The 27,106-nt window shown below is 45.1% G+C and overlaps 1 protein-coding gene across 6 annotated transcripts in view; it reads right to left on the bottom strand.

Annotated features, from left to right (window-relative positions):
- Positions 1 to 27,106, bottom strand: part of CABIN1 (calcineurin binding protein 1) — a 310,182-nt gene that overhangs the window by 170,867 nt on the left and 112,209 nt on the right. For all 6 annotated transcript variants that reach the window (XM_069757196.1, XM_069757237.1, XM_069757215.1 and 3 more), the window contains 5 exons: positions 22,440 to 22,592; positions 20,759 to 20,953; positions 19,256 to 19,492; positions 15,808 to 15,952; positions 13,741 to 13,856 (listed from right to left, as the gene is read on the bottom strand). In XM_069757196.1, the coding sequence (XP_069613297.1) occupies positions 13,741 to 13,856; positions 15,808 to 15,952; positions 19,256 to 19,492; positions 20,759 to 20,953; positions 22,440 to 22,592 (846 nt within the window). The remainder of the gene's footprint in view (positions 1 to 13,740; positions 13,857 to 15,807; positions 15,953 to 19,255; positions 19,493 to 20,758; positions 20,954 to 22,439; positions 22,593 to 27,106) is intronic.

Genomic DNA, 27,106 nt, shown 5'->3' with positions numbered 1-27,106 from the left:
GTCAATCAATTGTATCTGAGAAAGGCGGAGAGATTGCGGGCTTTTCAAAGAGCATCTTTCTATTCGGAGGGGGAAAAGGTGGGGCATTTACTTTCGGTAGTGGCGTCCGCACAAAGGGATTTCTCGCACGTCTACTCCATTAAGAGGGAGGATGGAACATTGGTTACTCGGGGGGAGCAGATTCTGGAAGTGTTTAGGAAATTCTACGATAAATTATATACTTCTAGTGTGGAGAGGGGGGCTGAGGACATGACGGGTTACTTGGAGGGGATTGACCTGCCTAGGTTGAGCAGAGAAGAATGTGAGTTGTTGGAGGAGCCGATTGGGGAGGAAGAATTGGGGGCTGCTTTGGCGGGGGTCGCCGGGGGTAAGGCACCGGGGGCGGACGGTATTCCAGCCGAGGTGTACAAGGTACTGAAAGAAACATTGTTGGCCAAATTGTCGGAGGTGTATAATAGTTCACTGGAAAGAGTGGAGCTACCTTTATCAATGAGAGAGGCTATTGTGGTCGTTATACCTAAGGCCGATAAGGACCCACAACTACCAGAATCCTATAGACCAATCTCACTTTTGACGGCCGACATCAAGATTCTGGCAAAAGCTCTGGCAAATAGGTTATCCAGGGTGATTGATAGACTGGTTCACCCGGATCAGTCAGGCTTTATGCCCAACAAATCAACGGCACTCAATCTGAGAAGGTTATTTTTAAATTTGCAAATCCCTTCTGACAATGTCGGAAGACGGGTTGTGGTATCCTTAGACGCCCATAAGGCTTTTGATTGTGTGGAGTGGAGCTATTTGTGGTCAGTACTGGAGCGAATCGGGTTTGGACCTAAATTTATTTCATGGGTGCGGCTGTTGTACTCTTCTCCGGTAGCCAAAATTAGAGTGAATGATGCTCTCTCTGAGACCTTTTCGTTGTCTAGAGGCACTAGACAGGGCTGCCCTTTGTCCCCGCTGCTCTTTGCGTTGGCGGTGGAACCCCTTGCTGCGAAGATCAGAGGTTCCCGGGAGGCGAGGGCTTTTATGTACGGGGAGGCAGAGGAAAAAGTAGCGTTATACGCTGATGATATTCTGCTCTTCTTGGAGGATTCTGAGGAGACCCTGGTTAAGATGGAAGCCATTATTGAGGAATTTGGGAGTTACACGGGCCTAAGGATCAATTGGGACAAATCGAATATGATGTTGATAGATGGGGATAGTGGCGACGGTGGTGGGGGGGTTTCTTCTACAAGGTTGAAGCTAGTTGATAAATTTAAATACCTGGGGATTCAGATCGCTCTCCCTTTGACTAGTTTTGAGGAACTGAATTTGGCACCTCTTCTGCGTAGGATACGTACTAAGGTCCAGGCGTGGAGGAAGTTACATTTATCAGTAATCGGCAGGATAAACTTGATAAAGATGATTGTGATGCCGCAGCTACTTTATGTGCTGCACAACTCCCCTATATGGATATCGCAGAATAGGTTTCGGAGGATTAAATCGTTGTTTGGGGAGCTGATTTGGGGTGGAAAGAGCCCCAGATTTAAACAGGAAACTCTACAGAGACCAAAGACTGAGAGAGGGGTGGCACTGCCTAATCCGTGGTTGTACTTTTTGGCTTCACAGTGCCAGCATTTCAAGGGATGGGGAGATGTGTTAGGTGGGACGCGGGCACCTTGCAGCCTGAGATCACTGATTGGGACGAAGGTGTTGAGTGAGGGTCTGGAGGGGGGACATTTCCGAGAGAAGGGCTCTAAATTTTGTACTATCAGGCTCATCCATAAGGTCTGGGACAACGTTAAGGGGATTAGGGGTGTGCACGCACTCACTAGATTCTCACCCATTTGGAATAACTGTGTCCTACAGGAGTTTAGACAGATGGAGGGATTTCATAATTGGAGGGAGGCGGGCATCTCTCGGATGGGCCAGATTCTACATCAGGGCAGAATTAGAGACTTTGAGGCATTGCAGGAGGAGTTTTTACTACCGGACTCTGAATTGTTTCAATACCGCCGTCTTTCACATGCGCACCGGGCACAGTGTAGGAGAGGACCCGTTGAAATCCAGGTGGACCTTATGCTAGATTTTATCCTTGTAGGGGGTGGCACGAAGGGGGTGATTTCGGGAATATACAAATTCCTTTTGTTCTCTTTCTTGGAGGAACACCCTATTAGAGCAAGGGCGAAATGGGAGGCTGACCTGGGGGCAATTGATAATGATCATTGGGAATCAGTACTGGACTATGTGCCCAAAATATCAATGAGCGCGCTTGGGAGGCTGTCACAATTATTTGTTATTCATAGGGCATATAGAACTCCGGATATGTTATTCAAAGCCGGATTGAGATCTAGTTCAGAATGCCCCAGATGCTCGCAGTCCGAGGCGGGCATCCTACATATGCTGTAGCAGTGCCCCAGGTTGTCCTCCTTCTGGGTGGTGGTGCTGAATAAAGTGGGACTGGCATATGGTTGCACTGTGCCGCGTGATCCCTTGGTATGTGTTTTGGGCTATGTTGAGGAGATTATAACTGATAAGTTGTATAAAATGGTTATTGCCAGACTGTTGTTTATCGCGCAAAAGTTGATTGCCAAATTCTGGATTAGAGAAGAGCCACCAACAAGGAGAGACTTTATGAAGCAAGTGGACCATATTATTGCTTTGGAGAGGAGTATCTACGTTAGGAGGAACAAGAAGGACCTCTTTGACAGGTTGTGGAACCCGTGGCTTGAATCAATGTGATCTAAAAGACCTTTTGCCCCATTGGGAGGATTATTGACAAGTCATCTTCCTTTTCTTGTACTTTTATATATGACAAAGTAGGGGGGTCGAATCTTGACAGGTCTCTAGAGGGGGGGGGGAAGGGGGGTGGGAGTTTGGTTTGGGACTAAATATGTTTTCTTTAAAAAAAAAAAAGTATTGTACACTGGTATATTGCTGATAACAAAGTATCCTGTTTATTGTTTATGTGCAATATTTATGGTTTAATAAAAAATATCTGATTTAAAAAAAAAAAAGGATTACCATCCTTCTAGAAGTGTGCAGGATCATCCTCAGAAAGGATATCTGCTGGGCTGGAAATGAGGAGAACTTGTCTAAGTGTAGCTGCCAGCCCAGGAGAGAAGGTATCGCAAGAGATATAGACGACTCAGCGTAGTCCTGGAAGGGCGGCTAGACAGACCAAACAGGGCAGGACGAGCACGCCTCTAGAGTGCAAGAGAAACATGACATCCGCCATGACCCGAGCGAACACTCTGGGTGCGGAAGCAAGGCCGAAGGACAAGGTTGTGACTTGAAAATGCTGTTGACGAATGGAAAGGCGAAGGAATTTTTGCAGAGGGCAAGCAACCCGAATGTCGATGGATGCCGGAAACTGCACCTTTTTCTGTTGAAGTAATGGCTGAGCGGAGGAACTCCATCCAAAGAAGGAGGACCATGTCAAAGGTTGTTAGAAGTTTGAGGTCCAGGGTCGATCTTACTTTTCGTTCCCCTGTTTGGAACCAAGATCCCTTAGATCTAGACTGTGCTGGACAATCCTTATACAATCCTTTGTCGGTCTCCCACTCAAAGGATTTGATTGGCCAGTTGTTGCTGGTGTGAATCAAGGTAGTTAAGGTCTCCAGCCAGGAGACCATTGCTCTAGCAATCCATGCGGCCGCTAGGTAGGATAGAGCGCTGGACTCAAAGCCGCAAGACGGAACAAACCAGATTTGCTATCTGACAGTCCGTGGTATTTTTAATTGATGACCGATCAGGTAGGGGTACTGGTAGGTATACCACAGGAGATTCTACCCGGTTAATCTGCCCCATGGCAGAATGTGCGGCTGCATCCAGCAGGTCATAGTCTCTTGCCGTCTCCTCTTTTCACGGTGCAGAGATAAAAATTAGGAACCCTCGATCCAACAACCTCTTAACAGGGAAGTGGAGAGGAATTGTCCGCCTTCTTGCATCATCCACTAAATAGTGGTGATGCAGAGGGGGGAGCTCGTATGCCAAAAAGGGTGCCTCTATATGTCCACAGAGTTCAGGTCTCCAGGTGGACAGGACAGGTTGGCTGGCGTTAGGCCTGGATGCAGAAGAGTTAACATGGAGACGACACTCCGTGTGCTCGTCTGTTGATGGTGTGGGGAGATCGGTGCCCTTTAAAGGACCCGTCGCCCTTAAAAAACAGGCCAGGCATGGCATCCCACGTAGAAGCTTCTGTCCAGTGAATCGCTTATCCGAATTGAATGGCAAATGCTCTCGAGGGAATTTAGTCTCTGAAGCTCTGGCAAGCTCAGGCAATATCCAATCCATATTCAGAGCCTTGTTGTCATCAAATCATTGGTGAGGGAGCAGGAAACGAAAAACTTCCGTTTTCTAGATGCCTGTATGTTTCTAGACGCCTGCACATTTCTAGAATACTTGCGGCCCCTGCTAGCCGACGGCTCCCATGTAGGATAGGGACCATGTATATTGGTCCTGCGAGCACTCCAAACACAGAGGGTACACAGAGGGATTCAATCTCTTGGTCAGAGAACCATGGATTGGTCAGTGAAGAAGTCCACTGAGGGGAACTAGAGGATGAAGCTGGGGTCGGCGGCGGAGGGCTCCTCGGACTGATCAAGCGCCTTTAAGACCAGGGAATACTGGTCAAGCACCTTTAAGACCAGGAAATACTGGTCAAACGCCTTTAAGACCAGGGAATACTGGTCATGTGCCTTTAAGACCGGGGAATACTGGTCATGCGCCTTTAAGACCGGGGAATACTGGTCATGCGCCTTTAAGACCAGAGAATACTGGTCATGCGCCTTTAAGACCAGAGAATACTGGTCATGCCCCTTTAAGACCAGAGAATACTGGTCATGCACCTTTAAGAATAGAGAATACTGGTCATGCACCTTTAAGACCAGAGAATACTGGTCGTGCACCTTTAAGACCAGAGAATACTGGTCGTGCACCTTTAAGACCAGGGAATACTGGTCATGCTCCTTTAAGACCAGGGAATACTGGTCGTGCACCTTTAAGACCAGGGAATACTGGTCATGCACCTTTAAGACCAGAGAATACTGGTCGTGCACCTTTAAGACCAGGGAATACTGGTCATGCTCCTTTAAGACCAGGGAATACTGGTCGTGCACCTTTAAGACCAGGGAATACTGGTCATGCACCTTTAAGACCAGAGAATACTGGTCATGCGTCTTTAAGACTGGGAATACTGGCCATATGCCTTTAAGACCAGGAAATACTGGTCATGTGCCTTTAAGACCAGGTACTTCCTTACCCGGGTACTGATTAAAGGGTCGATGTGCCCCTTTAATGCAAAAATACTATCACCCCAGTGTGAGCTGGCCGGGTGGACCAAGATGGCCACCGGGAGCTGCAGAGTTGATAAAATCTCGCAGAGAGCGAGAAGCGCCAATTCGGGGGGCGGAGCCACAGACACGATGTTGAATAGGCCTAAGCCGGGGCCTAAATTTCTGTAGGCGGCGGACGTCACCAGTGGGTCGTTCCAGGCAAGACTTCCAGGATGCGGCCTACAAATCGGCCGAAGCCGGGGACTAAATTTTTGCAGCCATCCAGAGCGTTACCTCAGAGAGGTGGGCCACAGGGAAGTGGCTGAGGCTGCCTGTCAGCATGTGGATATCCCTCTGAAGATGGATCCACTCACCATCGGTGCGCGTCCCGGCATGGAGCCGCCGCGGATGTGGGTTTCAGTGCTGTTCTGAGCAGCGTGGACGGTGCAGGGATAAACCTCAATCCATCATCCGTTTGTTAGGGAGGTGGAGAGGAACCGTCCGCCTCCTTGTGCCATCCGCTTTCACAGTGGTGGGACAGTGGGGGCTGCTCGGACGCCATAGAGAGGGGCCTCTGTGCATCCACGGAGTTCAGTCCGGGTGGACAGGGCCAGTTGTCCGGCATTAGGCCTGGCTCCAGGAGAGGATACATGGAGGCGACACTCCATGTGGTCGCCTGCTGCTGGTGTGGGGAGATCGGGACCATGAAAGGAACAGTCGCCCCTGAAGTGAGCTCAGGCATGGCTTCCCACGTCGCAGGAGAGGGTACGGGGAGGTATACTCGCCGTGCTCGCCTGTTGATGGTTCGGGGGAGATCGGAACCTTGAAAGGAACCGTCGCCCCCTTCACTCCGTTAATTAAAAAATAAAAATTTACAGAAAAGAAAACAATAAAATAAAAACGTTGGGGTCTGAAACAGACCCATGTGCCTCCTACAGACACTAAGCAAGAACTGGTTAGCTGAGAGCCAGCAGGAGGATGTATACTGCAGGGGAGGAGATCACTTTTTTTTGTATCACTTAGTGTCAGCCTCCTATTGGCAGCAGCATACACCCACGGTCTGTGACCCCCAATGAGGCGAAGGATAAATATATATATGGCACAGCTTTATAAGGAGCATCTATGGGGCCATAATGAACGGTGCAGAGCATTCCATATGGCACAGCTTTATGTGGAGCATCTATGGGGCCATAATGAACAGTGCAGAGCATTCTATATAGCACAGTTGTATATGGATCATCTATGGGGCAATAATGAACGGTATGGAGCATCTATTTTTATTTTTGAAATTTACCAGTAGCTGCTGCATTTCCTACCCTCGGCTTATACTCGAGTCAATAAGTTTTCCCAGTTTTTTGTGGCAAAATTAGGGGGGTCGGCTTATACTCGGGTCAGCTTATACTCGAGTATATACGGTAACCACAAACATGAGAACTGTAAACGTGAGAACAGTCATAGAACATAGAACAACAGAAACTGAATAATATGGGAGGGTGCTGTGTCCCCCAATGAAGGCTCCGAGAAACAGATTTTACGGTAAGCAACCAAAAATCCTGTTTTCTCTATCGCCTCATTGGGGGACACAGGAACCATGGGATGTCCCAAAGCAGTCCCTGGGGTGGGAAAACAGACTTCCATCAGGTCAGAGGACTCACCACTGCCGCCTGCAGGATCCTTCTGCCTAGGCTGGCGTCCACCGAATCGTAGGTATGGACCTTGCAAAATTTGGCGAACGTGTGGATGGAAGACCAGGTTGCCGTCTTGCAAAGCTGTAGGGCGGATGCCCTGTGGTGCACCGCCCAGGAGGCGCCGACTGCCCGGGTAGAGTGAGCCTTAATCCCAGGAGGGGGCACTCTGTTCCTGACCCGGTAAGCCTCCAAAATGACCATTCTGATCCAGAGAGCAATAGTCGCCTTGGAAGCCGATAGGCCTCTGCACGTGCCATCAGGAATGACGAAAAGAGAGTCCGTCTTCCGGAAAGAGGTCGTTCTAGCCAGGTAGATCCTCACCGCCCTGACGAGGTCCAGCTTGTTCAACGATCGCTCCAGAGGATGAGTTGGAGCTGGACAAAAGGAGAGTAGGACAATGTCCTCGTTGAGGTGGAAGGTGGAAACCACCTTAGGAAGGAAAGAAGGCAGGGTCCTCAAGACCACCTTGTCCTGGTGGGTAACCAGGAAAGGAGGTCGGCAAGAAAGGGCTGCCAACTCGGAAACGCGCCGGATAGAAGTGATGGCCACAAGAAAGGCCACCTTCCAGGATAGAACGGACAGGGAAACCTCTCTGAGAGGCTCAAAGAGGGAACCCTTCAGAACCTCCAGCACAAGATTCAAATCCCATGAATCTACAGGAGCCCTGTACGGAGGGACAGCATGGGCTACTCCCTGAAGGAAGGTCTTGACCTGTGGCTGAGAAGATAGCGTCTTCTGAAAAAGGATGGAGAGCGCAGAAACCTGGCCCTTTAGGGAACTAAGAGCGAGGCCCAGATCCAGTCCTGCCTGAAGGAAGGCCAAAATGGAAGGAAGGGAAAAGAACGTAGGTGAAACGTGGTTGGACTCGCACCAACGGAAGTAAGCCTTCCAGGTACGATAGTAAATCCTGGATGACTAAGGCTTCCTAGCCTTGATCATCGTATGAATCACCCGATCCGAAAGGCCGGACTCTCTTAGAACTGCGGTCTCAACAGCCACGCCGTCAAACTGAGCGACTGAGAATTCGGGTGGCAGATCGGACCCTGAGACAGCAGATCGGGTCTGTCTGGAAACCGCCAGGGGGCGTCCGCGAGAAGGTTGACAATTTCCGCAAACCAAGATCTCCTGGGCCAATCTGGAGCGATCAGAATGACCGGCACCCCTTCCGCCTTGATCTTTTTCAACAGCTTGGGAAGCAAGGGCAGGGTAGAAAAACAGATAGGGGAGCACGAACTGCGACCAAGGAATGGCCAGAGTGTCGAAACCTTCCTGGAAACGAACCGAGGGACCTTCCTGTTCATTCGGGACGCCGTGAGGTCCACATCTGGAGTCCCCCATCCGGAGTCCCCCATCGAAGACAAATCTGAAGGAAGACCTCCTGATGCAAGGACCATTCCACTGCCGCGAGGCCCTCGCGGCTGAGGAAGTCGGTGGCCCAATTGTCCACGCCGGGGATATGCACCGCGGATATCACCGGAACCGTTGCCTGTACCCAAAGGAGGATCTTGGATACTTCGGCCAAGGCCAGAGTACTCAGGGTCCCCCCCTGGTGGTTGACATATGCCACAGCCGTGGCATTGTCTGTCTGGATTCAAATTGGCAGACCTCTGAGAATCCTTTCCCAGTGACGAAGGGACAGAAAGATGGCCCGAATCTCGAGGACATTGATCGGCAGAACTGACTCCTGCGCCGACCAACGACCCTGAACAGTCAGGTGGCGAAACAAATCACCCCAGCCGAGCAGGCTGGCGTCCGTCGTCACCACCTGCCAGTGAACTGGAAGGAAGAACCTGCCCTGGGAGATGAGAGGTGACATCAGCCACCATTTGAGGGACCGTTTGACTCTGGGTAAAAGCAGAATCGGGCAGTCCAGAGAAAGGACAGACCTGTCCCACTGTGAGAGAATAGCCTGCTGAAGGGGTCTTGAGTGAATTGGGCGAAGGGAATCGCTTCCAATGTGGCAACCATCCTTCCCAGAACCTTCATGGCCGATCGGAAGGAGGGAAGTCAAGAGCCCTGGAGCAAGAGAACTTCCCGACGAAGGATGGATCTCGTCTTCGGGAAGGAAGACTCTGGTCTGACGAGTGTCGAAGAGCATGCCCAGAAAAACGAGGCGCTAAGAAGGAATAAGGCAGGACTTCTTCTGGTTGACAAGCCACCCGAAATGGGCTAGAGTGTCGAGGACGATGGACAGACTTTCGTGAGCCTGAGAAAAGGACGGAGCCTTGATGAGGATGTCGTTGAGGTACAGAAACAGAACCAGGCCTCTGACCCTCAAGATGGATATCAGCGCTGCCATGATCTTCGTGAAAACCCTGGGGGCGGTTGCGAGACCGAATGGCAGGGCGACAAACTGAAAATGCTCCTGATGTACTGCAACTCAGGAATCTGTGATGTCCCGGGAAGATCGGGACATGGAGGTAGGTGTCCTGGATGTCTATGGAGCACAGGAATTCCTGAGGGGTGGGAGACGGAGCAAGGACCGGTCTGAATCTCCTCAACACTCTTCTGTGTTAGGGGTCTTGGTCCTGCTGTGGGATCTATGAGGATATGGGGTGGCAGTACACGCCGTACTCATAGTCCGCATTGTGGGATTACAGTTGGGACTGTATCCCTCCGGAAACCTGAAAGGGAATGAAGCACATTTGAGGTATAAGAGTCTAACAAAAGACCCGTGTCCTCCTCCTACTGACACTAAGCTAAACTGAAGTTCATAATGACAGTCGGTGGGGTGTACACTGCAGAGGAGGGGCTAACTTTTTTATGCATAGTGTCAACCTCCTAGTGGCAGCAGCATACACCCATGGTTCCAGTGTCCCCCAATGAGGAGATAGAGAAAATAATAATAATAATAATAATAATAATAATAATAATAATAATAATAATAATAAAAAAAAAAAAAAAAATCAGATAGCACTTAGATTCCCTCCAAATGTGGTAATTTTGCAGACTAATATGAAAAGTTGGAGAATCCTTTTTTCTAAAATAACAAAATGCTGAAAATTGGACAAAACTTGCAGGAAACTGATGAAAATCTCTTACACTCGGTCCATTCTTCTCGTACGCCAAAAAAAAAACTGATGTGTGGATTTAATGTAACCAAATTTTGGAAAAAGCTGTACATGTGCAGAGAGCGTCTGAAACCATCACATTCAGACAGTCCCATTGAGTGACACTGGGCTGTACTCTTCAGGTCATCCACACCAGCACGAGTTTCCTCATGTTACTGTGATTTTCCCTATATACAGGAGGGATTTCATGGTACTGAGCCGTGGCTGTAAACATCGTCAGACAGAGCTTTGTGTTCTGCCTTGTCAGATTCTGCCCTGATGCCAATGATGGCTTGATGCTCCGAAGTGGCTGGCAGAGAAAATGATAATTACAGCACGAGAGAGGTTATCGGTATGCTGACCGGACTGATGATCAGGAGAGGCTTTCAGCAATAGTAGCTGTTTCTGTACCAGAAATGAGGCCTGGCTACCTGTGCAGTATGTTCCAAGCCCCTGGTACCACGAGGTTGTAGCTCACAGGTCAGGTCTGCTGAACAGGCTCCTAACCTGCCCCGTCAGCATACCGAGAGAGCGCAGGCATGTCCAAGAAGCAGAGTGCTAGCCACTGATATTCCCCAGAAATGTGTCAGTCACAGAAAACTCTGAAGTGTCTGAATTATAAACACAGTCACACCACATAACATTTATGCCAACATGTCCTCAAAACTGTGATGTGCACAGATCCCACATAATGTGTCATACAAAGATCTTCCCCATCACAGCGAGTCACATGCAGATTCCCGACAACATTCGCACAGCGCCCCCATATCATTGCATCCAGATTCCCCCATAACAGTGCGTCATCCACAGATTCCCCCATATCAGTGTGTCATCCACAGATTCCCCCATATCAGTGCGTCATCCACAGATTCCCCCATATTAGTGCGTCATCCACAGATTCTCCCATAACGGTGCGTCATCCACAGATTCCCCCATATCAGTGCGCCATCCACAGATTCCCCCATATCAGTGCGTCATCCACAGATTCCCCCATATCAGTGCGTCATACACAGATTCCCCCATAACGGTGCGTCATCCACAGATTCCCCCATAACGGTGCGTCATCCACAGATTCCCCCATATCAGTGCATTATCCACAGATTCCCCCATATCAGTGCATCATACACAGATCCCACATAACCATGTGCCATACAAAGATCTTCCCCATCACAGCGAGTCACATACAGATTTCCCATAACATTCACACAGTGCCCCCATATCATTACATCCACAGATTCCCCCATATCAGTGCGTCATCCACAAATTCCCCAATGTCAGTGCATCATCCACAGATTCCCCCATAACAGTGCGTCATCCACAGATACCCCATATCAGTGCATCATCCACAGATTCCCCCACATCAGTGCGTCATCCACAGATTCCCCCATAACAGTACATCATCTATAGGTTCCACCAATAACACTGCATCATACACAGATCCCACATAGCAATGTGCATACAAAGATCTTCCCCATAACAGTGAGTCACACACACAGATCCCCCATAACTGTATGTCATCCATAGACCTCCCCTATATCGGAGCATCATACACAGATCCCACCATACTTTTATATATACAGACATGGCCAAAAGTATTGACACCCCTGCAATTCTGTCAGATAATACTCAGTTTCTTCCTGAAAATGATTGCAATCACAAATTCTTTGGTATTATTATCTTCATTTAATTTGTCTTAAATGAAAAAACACAAAAAGAATTGTCCTAAAGCCAAATTGGATATAATTCCACACCAAACATAAAAAAGGGGGTGGACAAAAGTATTGGCACTGTTCGAAAAATCATGTGATGCTTCTCTAATTAGTGTAATTAACAGCACCTGTAACTTACCTGTGGCACCTAACAGGTGTTGGCAATAACTAAATCACACTTGCAGCCAGTTGACATGGATTAAAGTTGACTCAACCTCTGCCCTGTGTCCTTGTGTGTACCACATTGAGCATGGAGAAAAGAAAGAAGACCAAAGAACTGTCTGAGGACTTGAGAAACCAAATTGTGAGGAAGCATGAGCAATCTCAAGGCTACAAGTCCATCTCCAAAGACCTGAATGTTCCTGTGTCTACCGTGCGCAGTGTCATCAAGAAGTTTAAAGCCCATGGCACTGTAGCTAACCTCCCTAGATGTGGACGGAAAAGAAAAATTGACAAGAGATTTCAACGCAAGATTGTGCGGATGTTGGATAAAGAACCTCGCCTAACATCCAAACAAGTTCAAGCTGCCCTGCAGTCCGAGGGTACAACAGTGTCAACCCGTACTATCCGTCGGCGTCTGAATGAAAAGGGACTGTATGGTAGGAGACCCAGGAAGACCCCACTTCTTACGCCGAGACATAAAAAAGCCAGGCTGGAGTTTGCCAAAACTTACCTGAAAAGCCTAAAACATTTTGGAAGAATGTTCTCTGGTCAGATGAGACAAAAGTAGAGCTTTTTGGGCAAAGGCATCAACATAGAGTTTACAGGAGAAAAAAAAGAGGCATTCAAAGAAAAAAACACGGTCCCTACAGTCAAACATGGCGGAGGTTCACTGATGTTTTGGGGTTGCTTTGCTGCCTCTGGCACTGGACTGCTTGACCGTGTGCATGGCATTATGAAGTCTGAAGACTACCAACAAATTTTGCAGCATAATGTAGGGCCCAGTGTGAGAAAGCTGGGTCTCCCTCAGAGGTCATGGGTCTTCCAGCAGGACAATGACCCAAAACACACTTCAAAAAGCACTAGAAAATGGTTTGAGAGAATGCACTGGAGACTTCTAAGGTGGCCAGCAATGGGTCCAGACCTGAATCCCATAGAACACCTGTGGAGAGATCTAAAAATGACAGTTTGGAGAAGGCACCCTTCAAATATCAGGGACCTGGAGCAGTTTGCCAAAGAAGAATGGTCTAAAATTCCAGCAGAGCATTGTAAGAAACTCATTGATGGTTACCGGAAGCGGTTGGTCGCAGTTATTTTGGCTAAAGGTTGTGCAACCAATTATTAGGCTGAGGGTGCCAATACTTTTGTCTGGCCCAGTTTTGTGTGAAATGATCAATGTTTTGCTTTTTGCTTCATTCTCTTTTGTGTTTTTTCATTTAAGACAAATTAAATGAAGATAATAATACCAAAGAATTTGTGATTGCAATCATTTTCAGGAAGAAACTGAGTATTATCTGACAGAATTGCAGGGGTGTTCATACTTTTGGCCATGACTGTACATAGTAAAGTATATGTTGACAGTGAGAACGAGGGGGGAGTGGACAGATTTTTTTTACATTTCAGTTCTTTGGGAGGGTGAATGCAGAACAGGATTCCTACTAAGCTGGGCTATCCTATGTGAACACAGCGGTGGGGATGGGGGCTTTGTGGTGGCAGCGATGCAGTGCTTGCTGTTACATGTGCCTCTGCCAAACCCACAATTTCTCCTGTTCAGTATGATGAGAACGTGGTGGAAGCAAACAAGAAATCTTATAAAAAGGCACTTTTTATTCAAATTATAGACTCTTAAACATTGCTGTGAACATTAACACCTGCTGTGAAGTTTTTGGCAACAAAGTGAGTTGTGGAATAACCCCCTTAAGGATGCTGTTTACTCAGTATCTTGGGAAGCAATAAGTAAAGGAACACTTTTACACGGATTTGCCTGTAAACAATGAATATTAATACAATTAAAGCATCTAATGCATCTAGGCAATGATTGAAAGCATTAAATGCACATCAAATAGTATCATGGAAGTCCCCCGCTGCCAAAACTCACATAGAATTTGGGAAGGGCTCCGTCTGAGTTACAGCACCATGACCTCCTGCCCAAATACTCATGGGCTGTGTTCAGGATCATGAGGGATGATGGAAGCAGTGGGGTGCCCGAATTCTCTATAATGAAAAGCACAACAGAGTATTATTAGATTTGGGGAAATTGCGTCTGGTTCTACATAGTTCATAACATGACAAATGGAGAAGTCAGACTATCACCTTCAGGTAAGACAATGTACCACCATAAGCTGCCTACCAATGCTTTAGTTGGGGCAACACCTTTGTAAAGAAGGGATCATAGGTGAAGTTTTCTCAGCCAGAGGGGTTTCAGTAGAGGGAAGAAGTATAAAGGCCCCCCGATACATGTATAAAGGGGTTTTCTTATGAACAAAGTTGTTTTTATTCCAAGATCTATTAATTACAATTAAGTTTTACCATTGGATGTGTTGAAAAAAACAAATGTCCCTGTGCTGAGATAATCTAATACATGTGCCCCTGCTGTGTACTGTGTAATGGCTGTGTCTCACCATGCAGGAACATGGTCTGATCACACCATATTTCCTGGGCAGGGGAGGAAAAATACCATATATACTCGAGTATAAGCCGAGATTTTCAGCCCAAATTTTTGGGCTGAAAGTGCCCCTCTCGGCTTATACTCGAGTCACGGTCTGTGGCAGGGTCGGCGGGTGAGGGGGGCAGAGGTCTGAGGCATACTTACCTAGTCCCGGCGATCCGGACGCTCCCCCTGCCTGTCACACTGTCTTCGGGTGCCGCAGCTCTTCCCCTGTACAGCGGTCACGTGGGACCGCTCATTAAACTTATGAATATGGACTCCACTCCCATAGCGGTGGAGCCGCATATTCATTTCTCTAATCAGCGGTAACGGTGACCGCTGATAGAGGAAGAGGCTGCGGCACCGAAGACCAGCTGTCCGGGAGAAGGAGCCAGGGACGCCGAGAGCAGGTAAGTATGTCATATTTACCTGCCCACGATCCACACGCCGGGCGTCGCTCCATCTTCCCGGCGTCTCTCCGCTCTGACTGTGCAGGTCAGAGGGCGCGATGACGCATATAGTGTGCGCGGCGCCCTCTGCCTGATCAGTCAGTGCAGAGAGACGCCGAGACCGGACGCTGAAGAGCTGCAAGCAAGAAAGGGGAGTATGTGTGTTTTTTTTTATTGCAGCAGCAGCGTTATATATGGCACAGATTTATGTGGAGCATCTATGGGGCCAAACTGAACGGTGCAGAGCATTACATATGGGGCAGCTTTATAATGAGCATCTATGGGGCCATAATGAACGGTGCAGAGCATTCTATATGGGGCAGCTTTATAATGAGCATCTATGGGGCCAAACTGAACGGTGCAGAGCATTCTATATGGGGCAGCTTTATAATGAGCATCTATGGGGCCAAACTGAACGGTGCAGAGCATATATGGCACAGATTTATGTGGAGCATCTATGGGGCCATAATGAACGGTGCAGAGCATATAGGGCACAGCTTTATAATAAGCATCTATGGGGCCATAATGAATGGTGCAGAGCATATAGGGCACAGCTTTATAAGGAGCATCTATGGGGCCAAACTGAACGGTGCAGAGCATATATGGCAAAGATTTATAATAAGCATCTATGGGGCCAAACTGAACGGTGCAGAGCATATAGGGCACAGCTTTATAATAAGCATCTATGGGGCCAAACTGAACGGTGCAGAGCATATAGGGCACAGCTTTATAAGGAGCATCTATGGGGCCATAATGAACAGTGCAGGGCATTGTATATGGGGCACAGCTTTATATGGAGCATCTATGGGGCCATAATGAACGGTGCAGAGCATTATATGTGGCACAGCTTTATATGGAGCATCTATGGGGCAATAATGAACGGTATGGAGCATCTATTTTTATTTTTGAAATTCACCGGTAGCTGCTGCATTTTCCACCCTAGGCTTATACTCGAGTCAATAAGTTTTCCCAGTTTTTTGTGGCAAAATTAAGGGGGTCGGCTTATACTCGAGTATATACGGTAAGTGTTTCTTTTTTTAGCTGTATTATTGTAAAATTTGAGAAGTACCTTCCTTGAAGTCTGTATGTTGGCACATGGAGTGTAAGGTCTCTTCTTCATGCTTGATAATCCGATGCAAAATTATCCACGGCAATACAGAGGACAATGAGGGCTCCTTGGTCTCTTCCTGGACTGCCATGCTGAAGTCTATCAGCTGAAAAAAAAGTTGCTCATTTAAAGGGGTATTCCGTTCTCCAAGATCCTATCCCAATACGTACTAGGTGTAATAAAATAATAATATCAAATACCTCCAAGAAACGTAGTATAGTTCTTCTGATTCGCTACGGCCCTGACCCAATGTGCAGGACATTGCAGTAGCTTAGGGATCAATGGTTACAACCACTAACAGCTAACTAACTGTCATTACATGAGTAGTCATAATCATGGATGCCCACTACTGCAATGATTTGAAAATGGTGTAAGCGAAATAGTGAATCAGAAGAACTATACTGCATTCTAATTGGAGGTATTTGCTAATATTATTGTTATTACACCTACTACATATTGGGATAGGATCTTGGAGATTCCCCCCTTAATGATCATTAAGGAAAACATTTTATTAAATCATTGTGTTAAATGGACAGTGCAAAGGGGTAGTCAGCTGATGAACTTCACTTTAATTAATTAATTACGTCAAAAGACTGACATCCAGTTTCTGACGGCCTCTACTCCACTACATGTTAGGGATTCTAGGCAGAAGTCGGACTCTTGTGTTAGATACCGCCAAATGCAGTAACCAAGTGTCCTGCACTGCTGCAAAACACTGACTCGTCACCAGGGCCAGAAGAAAACCTTTCTTCTTAATGCACACAATTTGAAATACAAACAATAAAACAGTGTACTAACAATAACAAAAAACATAACAGTGCTTCTAGAGTAATAGATCGTTACTTAGGTGGCAAGAAAAGACACAGGCGCGTCAAGATCAACATTTCTCCACACATTTTCTATCACTAGGTTGTGTATAACCCACAATGCCCCATTTTAAAAGTCACTATAGTATCTACCTCTACTTCCTCTTGTGGTCAGGCATTCCACAGTCTGACTGCTCTAACTGTAAAGGACACTTTCCTATTTAGCTGCCGGAATCGCCTTTCCTCCACACATAATGAATGCCCCTTGGTCTTTTGCAAGGAAGAAATAAATCATGTTTCAGTCCTTAGTATTGATCACACAAGCATTTATACATACAGTTGTGTAAAAAAAAGTGATTGTTCCCTTCCCGATTTCCTATTCTTTTGCATGTTTGTCACACTTAAATGTTTCAGATCACCAAACAAATTTAAATATTAAGACAAAGATAACACAAGTAGAGACAAAATACAGTTTTTAAATGAGCGTCTTTATTATTAAAGGAGAAAGAAATCCAAACCTACAGGGCCCCGTGTGGAAAAAGTGATTACCTCCTAAACCGAATAACTGGTTGGGCCACACATAGCAGCAATAACTGCAATCAAGTGTTTGCGATAACTGGCAATGAGTCTTTTACAGAGCTGTGGAGTAGTATTGGCCCACTCATCTTTGCAGAATTATTGTAATGCAGACACATTGGAGGGGTTTCAAACATGAACCGCCTTTTTAAGGTCATGAGACAGCATCTCAATCAGATTAAGGTCAGGACTTTGACTAGGCCACCTCAAAGTCTTAATTTTGTTTTCCTTAAGCCATTCAGAGATGGACTTCCTGGTGTGTTTTGGAGCTTTGTCCTGCTGCATAATTAAAGTGCGCTTCAGCTTGTTCAAACAGATGGTCGGACAAACGCCTTCATGATTTTTTTTTTGGTAGACAGCAGAAATCATGGTTCCATTTACCACAGCATGTCTTCCAGGCTCTGAATCAGCAGAACAACCCCAGATCATCACACTGCCACCACCATATTTTACTGTTGGTATGATGTTTCTTTTCTCAAATGCTGCGTTACTTCTACGCCACGTGTAATGGGACACAAACCTTCCACAATGTTCAACTTTTGTCTTGTCAGTGCACAGAGTACCCTCCCAAAAGACTTTGGGGATCATCAAGATGTTTTCTGGCAAAACTGAGATAAGCCTTTATGTTCTTATAGCTCAGCAGTGGTTTTGTCTTGTTTATGCCATGCAGGCCATTTTGCCCAGTCCCTTTCTTATAGTGGAGTCATGAACACTGACCTTAACTGAGGCAAGTGAGGCCTGCAGTGCTTTGGATGTTGTTTTGGGGTCTTTTGTGACCTTCTGGATGAGTTGTTGCTGCACTCTTGGGACAATTTTAGTCGGCCGGCCACTCCTAGGAAGGTTCACCACTGTTCCATGTTTTCACCATTTGTGGATAATTGCTCTTACTTTGGTTCCCTGGAGTCCCAAAGCTTGAGAAATGGATTGATAACATTTTCTAGACTGACAGATCTTAATTACTTTGTTTCTCATTTATCCAGAATTTCTTAGGACCGTGGCATGATGTATAGCTTTGAGGATCTTTTAATCTACTTCACTTTCTCAGACAGGTCCTATTTTAGTGATTTCTTGATTGAAAACAGGTATGGCAGTAAAAAGGCCTGTGTGTGGCTAGGGAATTTGAACTCAGCTTCCTAAAGATGTAATAAGCCAAAGTTAATTTATGTTTTATGGGGGAATCACTTTTTCACACAGGGCACTGTAGATCTGGATTTCTTTTTCCCTCAATAATAAAGACCTTCTTTTAAAAACTGCATTATGTGTTTACTTGTGTTATCTTTGTCTAATATTTAAATTTGTTTGGTCATCTGAAACATTTAGATGTGACAAACATGCAAATGAATAGGAAATTAGGAAGGGGGCAAACACTTTTTCACACAACTGTATAAATGAGATTAGAGCTTTTTCCTAAGCTAAACAAGCTCAACTTTTCCACCCTCTCATCATAGAAGTCTTCCATCCGATGTAATGATCTAGTTGCCCGACTTTGAACTGACCGCCCTAACTCCTACTATCTTTCTAAAATATGGAGACTAAAACCGAATCTCATTATTCTAGATGTGGCCTCACAAGCAATTTATAGAGGGGATCACAGAATTTTATCACCCTAAAATCTTGTTTGCTTTTGCGACTGCTTCCTGACATTGAGTACTGCTGCTCAGCTTCCTTGTAACCAGAACATCCAAGTCCTTCTTCTGTTCTGTAATCCCTAGTTTATTTCCATTTAATGTATATGCAGTAATACGATTACGCCGGCTTAGGATACTCTACATTTTTCAGCAATAAACTTCACTTCATTTGCCATGTGTTTGCCCATGCAGACATCTTATCTTTTGGCAACACTGTACTGTCAAGCGCAGTTTTTATTATCCTACATAGTTTTGGGTCATCAGAAAAGACTGACATTTTGCGGGCAAATTGTAGGTAAAGCAGGCATCAACTTATTGATGTGCTTGGACACATTGGTGAGAGATGGCAATTTTTTTCTTATGCACTGTAACGTCAGTGTTTTCTTGGATGAAGGTTACCTGTATGAGGTTACTGCAGAGACGTACGAGTTGTGCTGTGACTGTGGATTCCTGCAAAATACAGCTGTCAGATGACAGGGAAAGGTCTATCCCTGTAAGTAACTGTGTTGCCGTGGCAACCCATTCTTCTTTGGATGCGCCGGACGTGGAGTTCATCATTTGCTGGATTGCTTCATTCAGAGCAACCTCTGAACACTGGAAGCACTGTCTAAAGTCTGAGAGCTTCAGCAGGGAATCCTGTGCGTGAATAATACGACATGTTACACTTGACAGACGGCTTGCAATTTACATAATCAAGTCTGTGATTTTCAAAATGGGGAACAAAAAGATTTATTTCTCCACAGTTTAATTAGATAATTACAGCTTTAGTCACAAAGATAATTGTGGCCTATTGGAACTTTCAATCATATTCAGTCGGATCTAGGGATGGATTGGAAATGGGAAAGTTAAAGCATAAACTGTACATCTCCCAAAATGATGCACCCTGCAGGTGTCACCTGAGGCTACATTCACACAGCCACTTGAGGGTTAACACCCAAAAGAAGCAGGTGGACGATCTTATCGCTTTATCTATTGACTCCTAGCAATTAATCAGTTAAAGGGAATCTAGCGCCAGGTTTTTGCTACCTCATCTGAGAGCAGCATAATGTAGGGAAAGAGACCCTGATTCCAGCAATGTATCACTTAGCTTACTGGGTGCAACACTTGTGATTCAATCAGAGCTTTCTCTGTAGATGCTGCAGCGCTCAGAAATTTAACCCCGCCAACAATACAACTTTCTATGTACATTGTATATTGACAGTAGGCTGCAAACCAGTGCTCGGGTGTGTGGCTGGACCAGGAGGCACGAGGGCAGCTAGTCAGACAGTGAAAAAAAACAGTTTCTGTCCTGCTGACAAACCACTTATTGTTTTGAAACAATAGTACAAAGCCTAATAAATGGCACATTGCTGAAACCAGTGTCTCCGTGCTAAACTCATGCTGCCCTCAGATTATATATCAAAAACCTGCTGAAAGAGTCCCTTTAAAAACAGGTGAAACAATGAAGCACAAAAGTAGGTCTTCCATGTTTCATGCACTTTATACGGATCCCCATAAACGTTAATGGACAACTCTAATCTGCAAAACAGATGAGAATATGACATGATCTCACAGACTAGAGACATTAATAAGTTTTAAAAAAAAAACTCGTGTATGGATCAGTAAAACTCTATGGCTCAGTGTGCTGCCCAAGAAAAAAGGAAGTGCTAGGACGGGTTACACGGATGTGTAAATGCAGCGTAACGCAATGTTCTGAGCCCATGGATTATGCTTCGCTAGTCAGATCTGTGATAGGGGGGTAAGCAAATCTGGAGGAGATTTTCACTGTTATGTGTGTAAAATATCAACTACTATTTAATACTAATATGCATATTCAAGACCTCACTATATTAGAATGTGAATTATAGGCACATTAATCAACAGCGATGAATGCTTTACATATACAGCCCTGCTGTGTATCACCTGCATAAGTAGTAGCTGAGCAGGTCTCTCTGGAGGAGAGGTCATTAGATCAAGATGCTTATTCCTGTGATAACCACTCATACACAATGTGGGGCACACCAGACGAACCACCGATGAATAATCCCCGATGTCATGCAGCCTCTGAATCTCCTCCAGGGACTGGCATCTCTCCAAAGCCGTCAGACTGTTTTCAATCTAGAAAAGAATAAAGCCAGAATATTATAATGACTCATGCCAAAGATGAACCTCCAGCTAACAAAGCTCTGCTCCACAGGCTGGGTTTAGACGAGGAGATAATGAATGAGCGATGGTGTATACGATCGCTATAAGAGACCTCGCCACGATAAAAGTCAAATATTTACCGTACACAGTAATGATGAACGCAGAAAAATCTGATGATAAATAATATAGAATCGTATAATCGATCAAACTGTTTGCTATTCACTGTATTCAGACAAGAAATCTAACAGAAGATAATTCATAGTGTGAGTGAGGAAAGTTATCCAAAAATGATCATGTCTGTGCTTAGGACATCTTTTAACCATCCGATGCCCATCCCCCCTTAGTTTTTGATTGGTGAATCCAATTCCAATCCTTACAATCTCTCATCTAAAGCTGGCGTCACAAGTTTGTCTCCATTTTTAGACATTTTTAACTTGATTACATATATTTGGGGTTATATAAACCATCTTTGGAAATGGGTTTAATTAAAAATGTTGCACTGTTTGATTTTTCAGGCACGTTCAACCTTGTCGTGGCAAAGGAGGTTACGCCAATATTGATTTGATTAAGATTTCTCTTTAGTTCACTCAATTAGAATTTTCCAACTTATAGACTATTAGCAATTTTAATTTTTGAAAGCATTCTTACTTTGCAGCAATGTTTCAATACTTGCTTAAATCTTTTGCACAGTCCTGTAAGTTTGTAGGGAAAGATTTAATATAACAGGATTTCTATTCTTTGCAATTCCTGCTCATTATTGGCTCGAGTGCTCCGGGCGCGGGTGGTTTTATCAATGGCTGAGCGTCTTCCCCGTATGATTCTGCGTACAGACATCGCTGTCAATTGGTGGGTAAGACCACTCACTGGACTCCAGAACCCACATTTAATAATTACAATTACTGAATGTATTCCGAATCTTTCCCTACAAACCTATATCTGCTCAGCTTCTCCTGCTCCATAACATGCTGTTTGCAGCTCAGACTACATGATTCAAGTGAAAGAATCCCTTTAACACATTTGTTAAAAAAGAAAAAAAGATAACTGGGCACCTTCCTTACAACATGCTTGCCAACTCTCCTGGAACATACTTGCGGACCTCAGAAAAAGAAGGTGGGTGGGAGAAATCTCCCATTCTTCAAGAATAGATGCCAAATCTCCCAGGGGCAAGAAAAGCCTTCAGCCGGGAAGCCATAGCTGCAGAAGAATGAATGAAGTCCATAGGCAGCATCTGGCACACAGACACATTGCGGTTCTCCGAGCCATATACCATAATGAGGATGAATTAACTGGTGAACTATCCTAATACCAAGGTCAGCTTTCAACCCCTAGTGAGGCTCTTCTTGGATTTCTACTTTGGGTTTCTCTGATTTAACACTGAAAAAAATCTGGCTGTGCTGCAAACACTATGTGGAAGAAGCAGAAAGCAGGATCCCTGTGATGAAAGGATCAAGGAACTCACCTCCTCTACAGACACCGTAGAATCCAGCTGGAGGTTGGGAAGCTTGATGACAATGACGTCTCCATTTTCTTCCCCTTTGCAAGCTTTAGCCTCTTGGCTTTGGAGCAAATCAGTGCACATATCAAAGTTTTCTAATGCTTGTTCCATGTCCCCCTACATTGTGACCGACGTACAATAGGTAAAATGATTACTGTTTATTAAATACTTTTTCACTGGATAAAGTACATTAACATAGCAATTAATATCCATAGGCTTCAGAATTAGATCCGGTTTACAAGTTTATTCTATATGTAAAATAATACCCCAGACGGAGCCATTCACTACTGGCAGTATTCATTCAAACGTGCACAAAAACCGGGTCAGCCATGTTATTGTGAGTGTATGAAAAAGGAAAAACACTACCAGGACGGAGACCAGACAGTGTCCGAAGTGTCTTCATAATAGTGAATGGCTCCGTCGAGGTTTCTGCGAGAATCTTCTTTTTTTTTAGGGTTCCATAGATGCCGTGCTGCTGTATGCGTATGAACCTAGCCTATGCTGGAACATTGCATATACAGGTGTGTTTTTTATTATTTACTGGAAAGATAACACATGCCTTAAATGTATGAAAAGGATATAGAATAGACCAAATATAAATGGTACCAAATTAAAACTAAAAGGAAAAAAAATATTACTGACATCACCATCCTGCAGCTTTGGTTTATTACCACTAATTCCTCTGTATTTTATTACTTTACTTATTATTTTATTCCTAAGTATTGAGGAAAGCATAAGTAGAGACGCATCTCATACAAAAAATACTATCTTCCCCTTTCCTTCCTGGTTCCAACCTGCAAGCAAACGAATTCCACATAAAGGAGGGATTGGCAGCATCTATACCGTTTACTGGCATTGCCACACAATACTTAGGGGAAGCCTGGCGTAGATTCTCATCATACATAGGGAGATAGGATTGGGGAAACGTGATCTGGGGGTTCTCTTTCCAAAGACCCTATAATTGCTAAATAAAAATACATTAGTTGTCCCCAATCATCTGTAAGTTGTGAACCACTTTCAAACAGGGCCGTTGGTGTTAAGGGGGACTTATAGGACTGACTGGTTATGAGAAAAATCTAAAACAATTACTGTTGATAAAGTTTCAAGACATTTCTCAAATATACACTACCTTTCAAAAGTTTAGGGTCACATAGAAATTTCCTTATTTTAGAAAGAAAAGCACAGTTTTTTGCCAATGTAGCTAACATTAAATGATTCATAAATACACTCTATACATTGTTAATGTGGTAAATGACTATTCTAGCTGCAAACATCTAGTTTGTAATGCAATATCTTCATAAGTATATAGAGGCCCATTTCCAACACCCATCATATAGAGGCCCGTTTCCAACAACCATCACTCCAGTGTTCTTATGGTACTTTGTGTTTGCCAACTGTGTAAGAAGGCTAATAGATGGTTAGAATACCACTGAAAACACTTGTGCAAGTATGTTAGCACAGCTGAAAACAGTTTGGCTGATTAGAGAACCTATAATCCTGACCTTCCTTTGAGCTAGTTGAGAAATCTTACATTTGTTGGTTCCATTAAACTCTCAAAATGGCCAGAAAAAAAGAGCTTTCATGTGAAACTCGACAGTCTATTCTTGTTCTTAGAAATGAAGGCTATTCCATGCAAGAAGTTGCCAAGAAACCGAAGATTTCCTACAACGGTGTGTACTACTCCCTTCAGAGGAAGCACAAATAGGCTCTAACCTGAGTAGAAAGAGAAGTGGGAGGCCCCGCTGCACAACTGAGCAACAAGACAAGTATATTAGTGTCTGTAGATTGAGAAATCGACACCTCACAGGTCCTCAACTGGCAGCTTCATTAAATAGTACACGCAAAACGCCAGTGTCAACGTCTACAGTGAAGAGGTGGCTCCAGGATGCTGGCCTTCAGGGCAAAGAAAAACCCATATCTGAGACTGGCTAATAAAAGGAAAAGATTATAATGGGCAAAAGAACACAGACATTGGACAGAGGAAGATTCGAAAAAGTGTTATGAACAGACGAATCCAAGTTTGAGGTGTTTGGATCACACAGAAAGACATTTGTGAGATGCAGAACAGCTGAAAAGATGCTGGAAGAGTGTCTGACGCCATCTGTAAAGCATGGTGGAGGTAATGTGATGGTCTGGGGTTGCTTTGGTGCTGGTAAAGTGGGAGATTTGTACAAGGTAAAAGGGATTTTGAATAAGGAAGGCTATCACTTCCTTTTGCAACGCCATGCCATACCCTGTGGACAGCGCTTGATTGACTCCAATTTCATCCTACAACAGGACAATGACCCAAAGCACACCTCCAAATTATGCAAGAACTATTTAGGGAAGAAGCAGGCAGCTGGTATTCTATCTGTAATGGAGTGGCCAGCGCAGTCACCAGATCTCAACCCCATTGAGCTGTTGTGGGTGCAGCTTGACCGTATGGTGCAAAAAGTGCCCATCAAGCCAAACCAACTTGTGGGAGGGGCTTCTGGATGCATGGGGGGAAGTTTCTCCAGATTACCTCAGCAAATTAACTGCTAGAACGCCAAAGGTCTGCAATGCTGGAATTGCTGCAAAGGGAGCATTCTTTGATGAAAGTAAAGTTTGAAGGAGAAAATTATTATTTCAAATAAAAATCTTTTTTTCGAGCCTTGTCAATGTTTGGACTAGATTTTAAATTCATTTGGCAACTCATTTAATTAAAAAAAGTATGAGTTTCCATGGAAAACACAAAATTGTCTGGGGGACGCTAAACTTTTGATCGGTAGTGTACATCATTAGCAAATCAGATGACTGCCCCCTGAACTACAGCGACACAAGTTTCACTTTCCTAGAGTGAACACAAAATCTGGTGAGATTCTCTTTTCTAGAAAATATTAGTTGTGATGGGGGAACACTGTGAAGCTTTGGAGTCTTGTGCTTAGATTGTGCAGGAATTGGCTTGCTTGGCTATTGTGCGGACTTGCTGTTCCATAGAATATAATAGGTGGATTAATTCACCTATTTTTGTCATAAATTCAGCAAAAGTAAATCAGTGAAACATTGAGTTTACCTCAAATTGAATGTTGTTATGTATTGGCCAAGTAATAAGATGTTCCTGTGTATAATGCAGCAAAACAAGAAATCGGCTGACTTTAAAGAGATTCTGTTACTATGGTTTTACCATTTAATCTGTGTAGCATAATATAGGAGCTGAAAGCCTGATTACAGGGATGTGTCATTTATAAGGCCGTGAGCTGTAGTTTCAATTCAATCAGTGTTTTATCAGCATGAGATTAACACTAGAGGACATGTGCAGTCAGGCAAAATCTGTGTAACCCCGCCCCCACCACTGATTGGGAGCTTGCTGGCAATTTACAGTGTACACAGGAAGATGCCGATCAGGCGTGTGGGTGGGGTTAAATACAGCCCAAAAGTCTTAAGGTACCTTCACACTAAACAACTTCACAACGATATCGCTAGCGATCTGTGACGTTGCAGCATCCTGGCTAGCGATATCGTTGTGTTTGACACGCAGCAGCGATCAGGATCCTGCTGTGATGTCGTTGGTCGCTGCAGAAAGTCCAGAACTTTATTTCGTCGCTGGACTCCCTGCAGACATCGCTGAATCGGCGTGTGTGACGCCGATTCAGCGATGTCTTCACTGGTAACCAGGGTAAACATCGGGTTACTAAGCGCAGGGCCGCGCTTAGTAACCCGATATTTACCCTGGTTACCATCGTAAAAGTAAAAAAAAACAAACACTACATACTTACCTTCTGCTGTCTGTCCCCGGCGCTGTGCTTCTCTGCACTCCTCCTGCATCCTGTGTCAGCGCCGGCCAGCTGGAAAGCACAGCGGTGACGTCACCGCTGTGCTTTCCGGCCGCTGTGCTCACAGTCAGTGCAGGAAAGCAGAGCGCCGGGGACAGACAGCAGAAGGTAAGTATGTAGTGTTTGTTTTTTTTACTTTTACGATGGTAACCAGGGTAAACATCGGGTTACTAAGCGCGGCCCTGCGCTTAGTAACCCGATGTTTACCCTGGTTACCCGCATCGTTGGTCGCTGGAGAGCTGTCTGTGTGACAGCTCTCCAGCGACCAAACAGCGACGCTGCAGCGATCGACATCGTTGTTGGTATCGCTGCAGCGTCGCTTAGTGTGAAGGTACCTTTAGCTCTTCTACATCACACAAAACAGGGATCCAAAACAGCACCGAACAGTCCAGTAGGTGATACATCCCTGGAATCAGATTCCGTAACAAAAGCCTGGTGACAGATTCCCATTAAAAAGTTATTCAGATTGTCTCCCTACAAACTGTACACAGCCATGCAAACTAAGAGAAGCTATGGCAGGAACTGCTGCTATCCCTCTTCTCTTCCAGTTGTATTGCCAAGCTCAGAAGTCTCACACAGATTTCAAATAGAGGTAGTGAAGACCCCTGACCTTGACCTCTCTTTCTTAAAGGGCCAATGCCATTAACAGTAAACCTGAATTTTTTTTGGTTTTCCTTAATAATAATTCAGTTTTCCAGGACATGCTAGGTCCTTTTTAAAAGGTTGTCCCACGAATAAATTTTAATTAATAGATGTTAGAATAAAAAATAAGTTTGACAACAGGACATGTTAAATACAATGTCCCTGTGCTGAGATAATCTTATACATGTGCCCCTG

Source organism: Ranitomeya imitator, chromosome 1 (assembly GCF_032444005.1).
Source record: "Ranitomeya imitator isolate aRanImi1 chromosome 1, aRanImi1.pri, whole genome shotgun sequence".
NCBI classification, from domain to species: Eukaryota; Metazoa; Chordata; class Amphibia; order Anura; family Dendrobatidae; genus Ranitomeya; species Ranitomeya imitator.
Note: the sequence above shows the minus strand (reverse complement) of the source record. Positions and strands in the feature narration are given on the sequence as shown.